Below are 9976 nucleotides of genomic sequence, written 5' to 3' on the forward strand. Positions count from 1 at the left end.
AAATGAATGCAACATGTTTATAGTAATTATTAGCAAACATAGTTCATTATTAATAGTATAACAGGATCTTGTAAAAATTAAGTTACGAAATTTTTATTAAAACATTTCTTACATACCATTATATAGGCTGGGCCGCATGTGGGCCGCAAGTTTGACATGCTTGTTGTACATTATAGCACAGATACCTTTTGTTTCTGTTTTAACCTTCTATTCCACTTAAAATTTAAGTTTATTTAGATATGGGTGGCTTATTATTATGTTTTTAACTTTTGTAGCAAGTAATCTCTTGAGCTTCCTGATGGTTTTGGTTCCCTTTCCTCTTCTTAAATAGTCATATTGTATGACATGTTGCACTTTTAGGACCTTTTAAGGACATCTAAAGCTTCCTATACTAGTGGGGATTCAAATCTTTACAAAACTGAAATTAAGGATTTCATTTTTTGATTAAAAGAGCTTTATTAATATTATTTTCAATATCTTACTCTTTTAGTATCCTAATATATAAAAAGTCAGGGGCCGTCATGACCAAAACAACTGGACAGACGATGGAACAGCAGGCTGCATGGGGCGACAAGGCTGGCAGGGGTGTTAGTGAGGGATGACCAAACGACTAAACAGCAGGCCGCGTGGGGTGACCAGGCCAGCAGGGGGGGAAATTGGGGGCGACCAGGCCGGTGGGGGGACAGTTGGGGGCAACCAGACCAGCAAGGGGGCAGTTGGGGGCGACCAGGCCAGCAGGGGGGCAGTTAGGGGCGACCAGTTCAGCAGAGGGGCAGTTGGGGGCGACCAGGCCGGCATGGGGGGCAGTGAGGGGCGACCAGGCCAGCATCGGGGGGCAGTTAGGGGTGACCAGGCCAGCAGAGGGGGGAAGTAAGGGGCGACCAGGCCAGCGGTGGGGGGTGGGGGGGCAGTTAGGGCAATCAGGCATGCAGGCAGGTGAGCAATTAGGAGACAACGGTCCCGGATTGTGAGAGGGATGTCCCGGATTGGAGAGGATGCAGTCTGGGCTGAGGGGACCCCCCCTCCCCCCGTGCACGAATTTCATGCACTGGGCCTCTAGTATAGTGTTATAATCAGATACATTAAAGATGTTTTACTTAAAATACTGACTTACCTTCAGAGTATTTTGTGTTTGTATGAGAATGTTTTCACTTAAGGACACTTGAGTGTACTGAATTTAGAAATGTCTGAGTAGAAATTATAAACTCTTATAATCTAATTTTTAGTCTAAGTATATGTTCATTGTATTCCAAAATGCATTAAATATTACTTTAGAAATGTTCATTTGAAAACAAGTTGGCTAATACTATGTTTCATGATGCTAAAATGAACTATTAATTTCTGTACAGAAGTGGTTCTAAATATAAATATTAATTTTCAAAAGGCTTTTTTAAAGTTTACTTGTTCCTAAATTCAAAAGACTAGTAGGTATTTAGAGTTATGTTATAAAATGCCACTAGATGAATGTCAGTAAGTTATTCAAAGCTTTAAAGCAGATATACTCTTCTCCTCCTAACGTATGTTCTCTTGGGCCTCTTTTCAAAAGGATAAAAAGTTAGCATTAGAAATCTACTGTGTTCAGGTAACCACCTTCTCCTTAATGTTCTCCAGAAATTTTGAGGGGATTACTTAACAGATACACCTTTAAAACTATGCAGATTTGAACATATCTAAAACCTTTGGAACAATTTGTAGTTTGCAGCAACATTTCATTCAACTGCACCCCACCTGCCTCCCACCCCCCAGACTGGCAATTAAGTTATTTAACAAACATGTAGCCCTTTCTTGAATTAACATTAGACAAATAGATCTTCAGTAGTTGTCTTGCCACAGATTAAAAGGATTCTAGTTTTTCCTGTCATATTTCTTTGACCATGATTTGTTATTTATTGCATTGAAACTTCACTCCAGCTTGTGGAGAGTTTCCCTTTGTCCTTCATTTTTACCCACAAGTCTAATTATCTCACCCATATGTGAGTGAGATAATTGGTTATTGCCTCACCACTCTCAGTTTCAACTTTTTTCATAAATACTTAAAGCCTAAACACCTTTTCTCCTATCACTTTCAGCTTGCTCTCTCTATGACATGATAGAGCAGTGATGGCGAACCTATGAACTCATTTTTTTGGTTGATTTTTCTTTGTTAAATGGCATTTAAATATATAAAATAAATATCAAAAATATAAATCTTTGTTTTACTGTGGTTGCAAATATCAAAAAATTTCTATATGTGACACAGCACCAGAGTTAAGTTAGGGTTTTTCAAAATGCTGACATGCCGAGCTCAAAAGGTTCGCCATCACTGTGATAAAGTTTATTTGTAAAACACCTAAATCTAAGCACAGAATGAGCAACTCACCTTACATCAAAGAACAAGCTAAAGGATGAAACTGAAGACCATCCACAATTGATATGCTATGCACTGGTGGTAGACAAAGTTGACACCCTTTCACCCTAATATTGTCTATGATAATATTTAGGATGTTATGTTGAAATTAATAATGGGAGAACTGGTAAAAAACTTTATTTTTTAAAGTTAGTGTGGTACAAGTAGTAAGAGAAATAAGTGATGATATTGAAACAAGCTTTGATTTATTATGTTAGAAACTTGTTTAATGCTAGTGTGTGAAGAAACCATTATACATACCTCTCTGCCTCATATCTATAGTTTCACCCTTCCTTCCCCTATTCAAAACCCTTCCCTCTCCTATTCAGAATTAGACTGAGATAGGAGACAGACATTGGATTGGTAGAAATAAAAATTCATTTATGCTGAGCAAAGAAAACAACTAGACACACAAAAGTATATACTGTATACTTCCATTTATATGAAATTCTAGAATAGGCAAAACTAATCCATGAATTTCATAAAATACTAGAGGCCCGATGCACGAAACTCGTGCAAGAGTAGGCCTTCCTTCCCTTGGCTGTCGGCACCAGCTTCCCTCTGGCACCTGGGACCCGAGTTTCCCTCCAGCAGGCACCCAGTACCCAGGCTGGCTTCCCTCTGGCCGCCGGCAGGGACCCAGGACCCGGGACCTGGGCTTCCCTCGCAGCCCCAGCTTCGTCCGGAAGGTTGTTCGGCTGTCTGGTCTAATTAGCATATTACACTTTTATTATATAGGATAGACCTAGAGAATTAATGTTTTGTACTATGTAAACTGTTAATTGTTTAGAATTAAAAATTAGTAATATAATGGTATTTATGACTTGTACTAAACCTAGACATGCCTAATCTTTATATATAAAAGCCTGAACAACCGAACAACTGGTCACTATGACGCACACTGACCACCAGGGCGCAGACGCTTAACGCAGGAGCTGCCCCCTGGTGGTCATTGTGCTCCCACAGCCAATCTCCCGTGGCTCCTCCCCCCAGCTGGCCAACCTCCCACGGCCCCGATCGCCAGCCAGGCCGAGGGACCCCACCCGTGCACAAATTCGTGCACTGGGCCTCTAGTGACTATAAATATGATCCTTTTGATTACACAATAACCCAAGCCATCCTTGAATAGTTCCTTTAGTTAGTTTCTGCTGTGGTATCAATTTCCTTACATTTAACCAAAGGGTGGCTAATTCAGTGTTGGTTTACTTACATATTTTAAGATATTAGTAGAAACTGAAAATATGTCCTGTGATGGTTAGAATATTGTAACTTTTCTCTTACTAGTTTTTGTACTGTAAAGGAATGCTACTTTTATTTTCCATATTTGATATAAGGATGGTAATGATTACAAAGATATCTAAGTGACTAGTTCATCCTTTTAAATATCTTATAAAAGATACGTATGTGACTGCTTACTGAGAAATTATTTTATCAAGTATTATATTGATTTCATTTAGTCTTTTAAAATTACTTTTTGTTAGACGTTTAGTCACAAGCATTACGTTTCTATTAGTGTATTTAATAGAAGGAGGATATGTTTGGCAGTAGTTTTGTTGCTACTGGATTGATGGAAAACACAATTTGTTTTTATTCTAGACAACCAGATGTTCCAATATTTTATTACAGTTGTGCCAACAAAACTGCATACATACAAAATTTCAGCAGACACCCATCAGTTTTCTGTGACAGAAAGGGTAAGTTAAATCCAATTAATAGAATGATTTTTTTTTTAGCATTTTATATTCCTCCTGCTACATAATAAGGTTGTACTTTCAGTTGGTGCCCTCCCCCATTTAAATTTGTTGAAAAATTGAAATGCATTAATATTTTAAGACAATAAAATACCAGAAATGGGTCTTAATATGTTCTAGTGAAAGAAAAGAAGTAGAGAAATGGGTGTTAATATGTTCTAGTGAAAGAAAAGAAGTAGTATATATATTTTTTTTAATCTGGAAGGTTTTGTATTCAATTAACTCAAAGTTATTAAATTGATGGCATTAATTATTTTAGTCTTAATATCTTAATTTTGTAATGTTTTCTCATGTATTGGTATAAACAGTTTTCTTATTTGCTGGCAGATTCTCTGATTGCTGTGTTACTTCCTTTTTAATTAATGTATCTAACCTTGGTCATGCATGCTTATTGTGGCTCAGATAACAGATTTTGAGGGTTTGTCTTCCTGACTTGTGCTTTGTCTACTTAAGAGGACAAGTGTTCTGCAACCTTAGGGTGCATTGGCCTTATAAATAAATATGACAGTGAGGATCAGAGTGCTGGAATTGGACAGTTTAATATTTCTCATCTATTCTGGGGTCATGTTTTCTTACTGTGTTTAAGAATGGTAAATATTCAAATAGTAGTATTCAGAAGAATTCTAAGGCAAATTTAAGTACTTAAAAATTTGCTTGAGATGGAGTTTTCTTTTAATAGTCTTATACTTTGTGATGGCTTTGTCCTTAATGCTTATAGAATTTTCCTTATTCTTAGATTAAATACTAAATATTGTAGGGGTGAAGTGTCATGTGTTTAAAACTTTTCACATGACTCAGCAGGGGAATCAAGTATGTACTGGTATAATAACTGTGTGTGTGTGTAACTAGGTAAAGTGTACACAAGTATATATTGTGCTTTTCTGCATTTCTGTATGGGTAGGGAGATACCATTTCTCACTAAGATTGGCACCACCTGATGTCGGTCTACATAGTGGCCAAGCTTTGGGGAAAACAGGCACACATCATTGCTATGGCAATGCAAAACAGCATAGTCTCTAAGGAAGGGAATCTGGCAGTATCTATACAATGACTCAGTAATCCCAGTTCTAGGAGTTGAATACAAGGATAAAAATAGAGAAAATATCACAGTGATGTGTGTATGAGGGTATTCTTTGTGTTATTTATAGAATACTAGAAACAACTTAAGTGGTACATCCACAATTGAGGAACATGCAACTTTAAAAAAAGAGAGAAAATATATAACTGTATACCAATACAAAATTATCTTCATGATATATCCTATATAATAAAACCCTAATATGCAAATCAACCAAATGGCAGAACGACTGGTTGCTATGACATGCACTGACCACCAGGGGTCAGACGCTCAATGCAGGAGCTGCCCCCAGTGGTCAGTGTGTTCCCATAGGGGGAGTGCCGCTCAGCCAGAAGCTGGGCTCATGGCTGGCGAGCGCAGGGCAGTGGCAGGAGCCTCTCCCACCTCTGCTGCAGGTGGGCGGTAAGGAGTGAGGTGTCCTGGACTGCAAAAGGGATGTCCGCCAACCAGCTTAGGCCCACTTAAGCTGGCAGGCAGATATCCCCCAAGGAGTCTTGGACTGCGAGCGGGCACAGGCCGGGCAGAGGGACACACACACACACACACACACACACACACACACACACTCCAGTGTATGAAATTTTGTGCACCAGGCCTCTATTTTAAAGAATTAAATAAAATAAAAAATAGAATCCCAGAGCATTTGACCATTGCAGAGTATGTTTGTGCCAATAAGGTGACTAAAACAGTTGTGTTTCACTTAAGAAACAAAAAGCACAAAAGGAGTACCTGGAGTTGGTAAAGTGGAAGATGAGGGGGACAGAAATTGGGAGGACTGGCCTTCATTGGTCCTGCAACCCAAAGGGGATCATTATTAGTCTTTTGTTCCATGGATAGTCTGATTGATCCCTGAAATATCTTTCATCCATAGAGGTGGTGAGAGTATATTTTGGCATGGCTGAACTTATCAGGGCTTTAAGATGAAGTCACTTTATTGGAAACTTGAACAATGGCTTTATAAGGCTCTATTGTGTTAATAGGGGGACGGGTTTTATAATGTCCAAATAAAATTGTTTTAACTTACCTTGTTATTTGTATTCTAAAGCTTGCAGTTCAATTGTAGCTGAGTCAAAATAGGTAGGGCCTGACAATAAAAGTCATAACAAAGCATTGTGATAGTATAGTTGTTTTGAGCTATAATAGAAATGTTTTAGAAAGTTTGCAAACTTGATTTTGAAGTGTAAACAGAATGAATGAAATAGAATATTTTCTTAGTGTGCAGTGTGGTAGGTTTATAATTTTAGTTTCATTTCTTTCAAGAAAACAAATTTTTAAACACTGAACCAGTTTAAACCAAATATTGATATCTTTAAAATTAATGCACTATTTTTTTTCCTGTACTATATCTCATGTTTAAAATGAACAGCAGAGAGTGAAATTGTTTGTTTTTAAATCTGATCATTTAAATAACAGGAAGTAAATGATTATTTTGTAAGTGCTTAGCAAAGAAATATAAAAAATATGTCAAAATAAGAATTTAGTTTTCATTGATTTGGTCAATGAAGAATGTCCCACATAGTTAGTTATAAGCTCTTGAGCTCAATAGAAAATTTGTATGTTAAGTGACCTTTTAGAGAAAATCAGAAAGAATAATTTTCTCCTTCAGATTGCTTCTAAAGCTAACCACTCAAAGAATACAGAACAATTTGATTGTCTCTTAAGACCCTAGACTAGTGGGGCAGTTCGTGCAGAGGTTTGGATGTCCCTCTCCCACAGTAGGGGTGTAGGGCTTCATAGTGACTGTATGTACGTAACCAGCTGACATAAGTCCTGTTTTGCTTCTCCTCCTCTCTCTCCCCTTCCTCTGCCTTCCTTTAGGAACGTGTCATTAATCATGCTGCAGGCAGCCATGGATTCTCTGGGATATTTATGAAATATGATCTCAGTTCTCTTATGGTGACAGTTACTGAAGAGCATATGCCATTCTGGCAGTTTTTTGTAAGACTCTGTGGTATCATTGGAGGAATCTTTTCAACAACAGGTTAAGATTCATTCCTTTTTTGTCTAATTTCTAAAACTGTTGCTGACACTGAAATTAGGATGTTTGTACTTAAAAGGGGCAAAAAATATACACTTTCTCATGTTTTGATATTTAAAGAACTTTTTCTTTTAAGACTTCATTCCAAATCTCCAAAATTAATGGATTAAGCATACCTAAACTCACTGCATTCAGTGATTTAAGGGAGATTACTTAGTGAGCTAGACAGATCCTGGAAGTGAATCCAAGTTCTCCCATTTACATAGTGATAGCCTTGTATAAATCTCCTACCTTTTCTGAAATTGTTTTCTCATCTATAAAAAAGGAAATAATGGTTCCTAACTTGCAAGTGTGTTGTAGAATTAGATGAGAAAATGCCTAGAAATAGTAGACACTTGAATGTAAATTTTCTATTTGTTTTAAAGTATTTTTAATTGTATGATATGTAAAATAATATCTTATGGTACTTGGAACTATGTGATAGTTCAGTCAGTGTTTTTATGATTTTGACCTTTTTGCCCCGATACTATGGGGTTCTCTCAAAGATAATTACTTGCAGAATTGTAAGAGTTAAGTACAATAAATAGAGAAAGGAAATAGTTCTTTCTTTATCCCCAACCCATATTGAGTATTACATGGACTGAGTAGTTTATATACTTTGAATTATATTTTTTAGATAAATGACTAGCTTTTCTTATAAAAGTCTTTGTCATTGTTTCATTTAAATGCATTTAAATTTGTGGTGCTGGTATTTATTTTTTAAAATTATGTGGGTGGAAGATGTATTAAGCACTCTTGAAAAGATTACTTTGTCAAGTTCAGGAATCATTGGATCTTGTGATTTTGAAAATAAATTCATTTGTTTTAAAATTTAACTGTCATTACTTTTAACTGTGGGAGTAAAGCTGACTGCTTTCTTTCCTTAATCTATACCATTATAGTTCAGTTTTATATTATTTAGGAAATAATTACATTATAGCATAATTTAATTAAAACATTTTTTTATTACAGGCATGTTACATGGAATTGGAAAATTTATAGTTGAAATAATTTGCTGTCGTTTCAGACTTGGATCCTATAAACCCGTCAATTCTGTAAGTGGTATAGTATAAATGGTACTGATCTCTAGCTCGTAGTACTATTGTTAAATCTAAACAGTATCTTTTGGTGCCCAGAAAAAAATTGTCCCCAATAAAGCCTTGTGTTTAGAGGAACTAGTATAATGAGTAAAACTGATTCTTTGGTCTTTTTCTCCCTAGGTTCCCTTTGAGGATGGCCACACAGACAACCACTTACCTCTTTTAGAAAATAGTACACATTAGCACCTCCTAGGTGAAGGAGAAAAACTTTTTGCCTGAGACATCAAACCTTTTTTAATAATAAAATATTGTGCAATATATTCAAAAGAAAAAAAAAACATGAATGAAAAGCAGGAATCATACCTAGAAAAAAAAGAAAAAACCCAAACTGAAATCCTATATATGTTGTGTCTGTTACAAATGTCTTAGAAGAAATTATGCAGCTAATCAGTGAATAAGTCCAACTGGAATAGTGCTTCGAAGATGACCCCTTCTGATATTTTCACAGCAAATGGGCAGTGTCGAAATCGGACCTTGAAGAGGCTGAAGGAAAGAGGTCAAACCACATCTAAAGAAAAAGGCATTAATAGTGCTAATGTCTGCGTCCTTTTGTTTTTAAAATATGATGTCAGAATAAAATATGGAAAACTAGTCTAAACTTTAAAAAGTTGTGATCAGGTCACCTTGTTAATAAAGGTAAACAGGGATGGGTTCACATGCCATAGCCATATTAACGTTAAGCCATAATGACAAGACCATTTATCCCATAGTTTGGTCTTTTGAAGGTAACTGCTTTTCTTTAACCTCTGGCTATTGACTTTTTTAACTATTCAAGGCAGGTGAATTCAAAGACCAAGGTGAATTCTTACAGGGGCAGATACATAGGTGCTATAATATGTAACTGGAATCATTCACAAATTGGATGGTGGGCACTAATACAGGGAAAAGAAAGCACATGTTTTTAAAAGATGCTAAATTTTCTAATCTGATCATATTGTTGGTATACTGTGGGAGCAGGGGGTGAGTAATAAAAAGATACACTACTGATAATGAAAATTATCAGTTTGTAAAATATTAAGAAAAGTAGAATATTTTATACATGCTGTGGTGAGTAGGTGACAGGGTAACTTTAAATAAAATAAAAGTGTGAGGCAGCTATTTAAGTAAAACAAGATGTCATATCTGAGAGGTTATCATTAAATGATTTCCGTTAAACTATTAAACTGGATGAAAGAGGTATTTGCATTCAGAATGTTCTGAATGTGGTTGATTCTGTATTAGATTGTGTTGTTCTGTCTTTCTTACTATTTAAGACTTGATTTAAAATTTTCAGACTATAAAAGATTAAAAATGAGAGGGAGATATCATTCAGGTACCATTAAAAACTTATTTGGAATATGTATGCCAACATAAGTTTCCTTTTGTAATACTTAATGTTAGTAGAAGAATCTTCAACCAATCCCCATGGTGTAAATCACTTAGGGAAATAGGGAAACAAAAATTCCGGGTAAGTACCAAGGCCAAGGCTAAAAAGCTAGATTTAAAAATCATGGTTTTTAGAGGACAGGCTGTCACAAGCTGTAGTTTTTCAAATGGATTTTTTTAAAAAGTAAAATGGTTTCTTGAAAACAGTTTGGACAGTAATGTAATGGAGAGGAGAAATACTGAAAAAACTTTGCAGTAAAGCTTATGTTGAATGGTATT

The 9976-nt window shown here is 36.1% G+C and overlaps 1 protein-coding gene across 1 annotated transcript in view; it reads left to right on the forward strand.

The window, feature by feature from the left end:
- The window catches only part of ERGIC2 (ERGIC and golgi 2), a 35133-nt gene extending 25463 nt beyond the window's left edge, over window positions 1–9670 (forward strand). The window contains exons 11-14 of the mRNA XM_006086758.3: window positions 3983–4080; window positions 7034–7196; window positions 8205–8287; window positions 8453–9670. Coding sequence (XP_006086820.1) covers window positions 3983–4080; window positions 7034–7196; window positions 8205–8287; window positions 8453–8515 — 407 coding nt within the window. The 3' untranslated portion in view covers window positions 8516–9670. The remainder of the gene's footprint in view (window positions 1–3982; window positions 4081–7033; window positions 7197–8204; window positions 8288–8452) is intronic.
- Window positions 9671–9976: the final 306 nt, after the last annotated feature.

The sequence above is a fragment of the Myotis lucifugus genome, unplaced genomic scaffold (genome assembly GCF_000147115.1).
Source record: "Myotis lucifugus unplaced genomic scaffold, Myoluc2.0 scaffold_30, whole genome shotgun sequence".
In the NCBI taxonomy this organism is placed as follows: Eukaryota; Metazoa; Chordata; class Mammalia; order Chiroptera; family Vespertilionidae; genus Myotis; species Myotis lucifugus.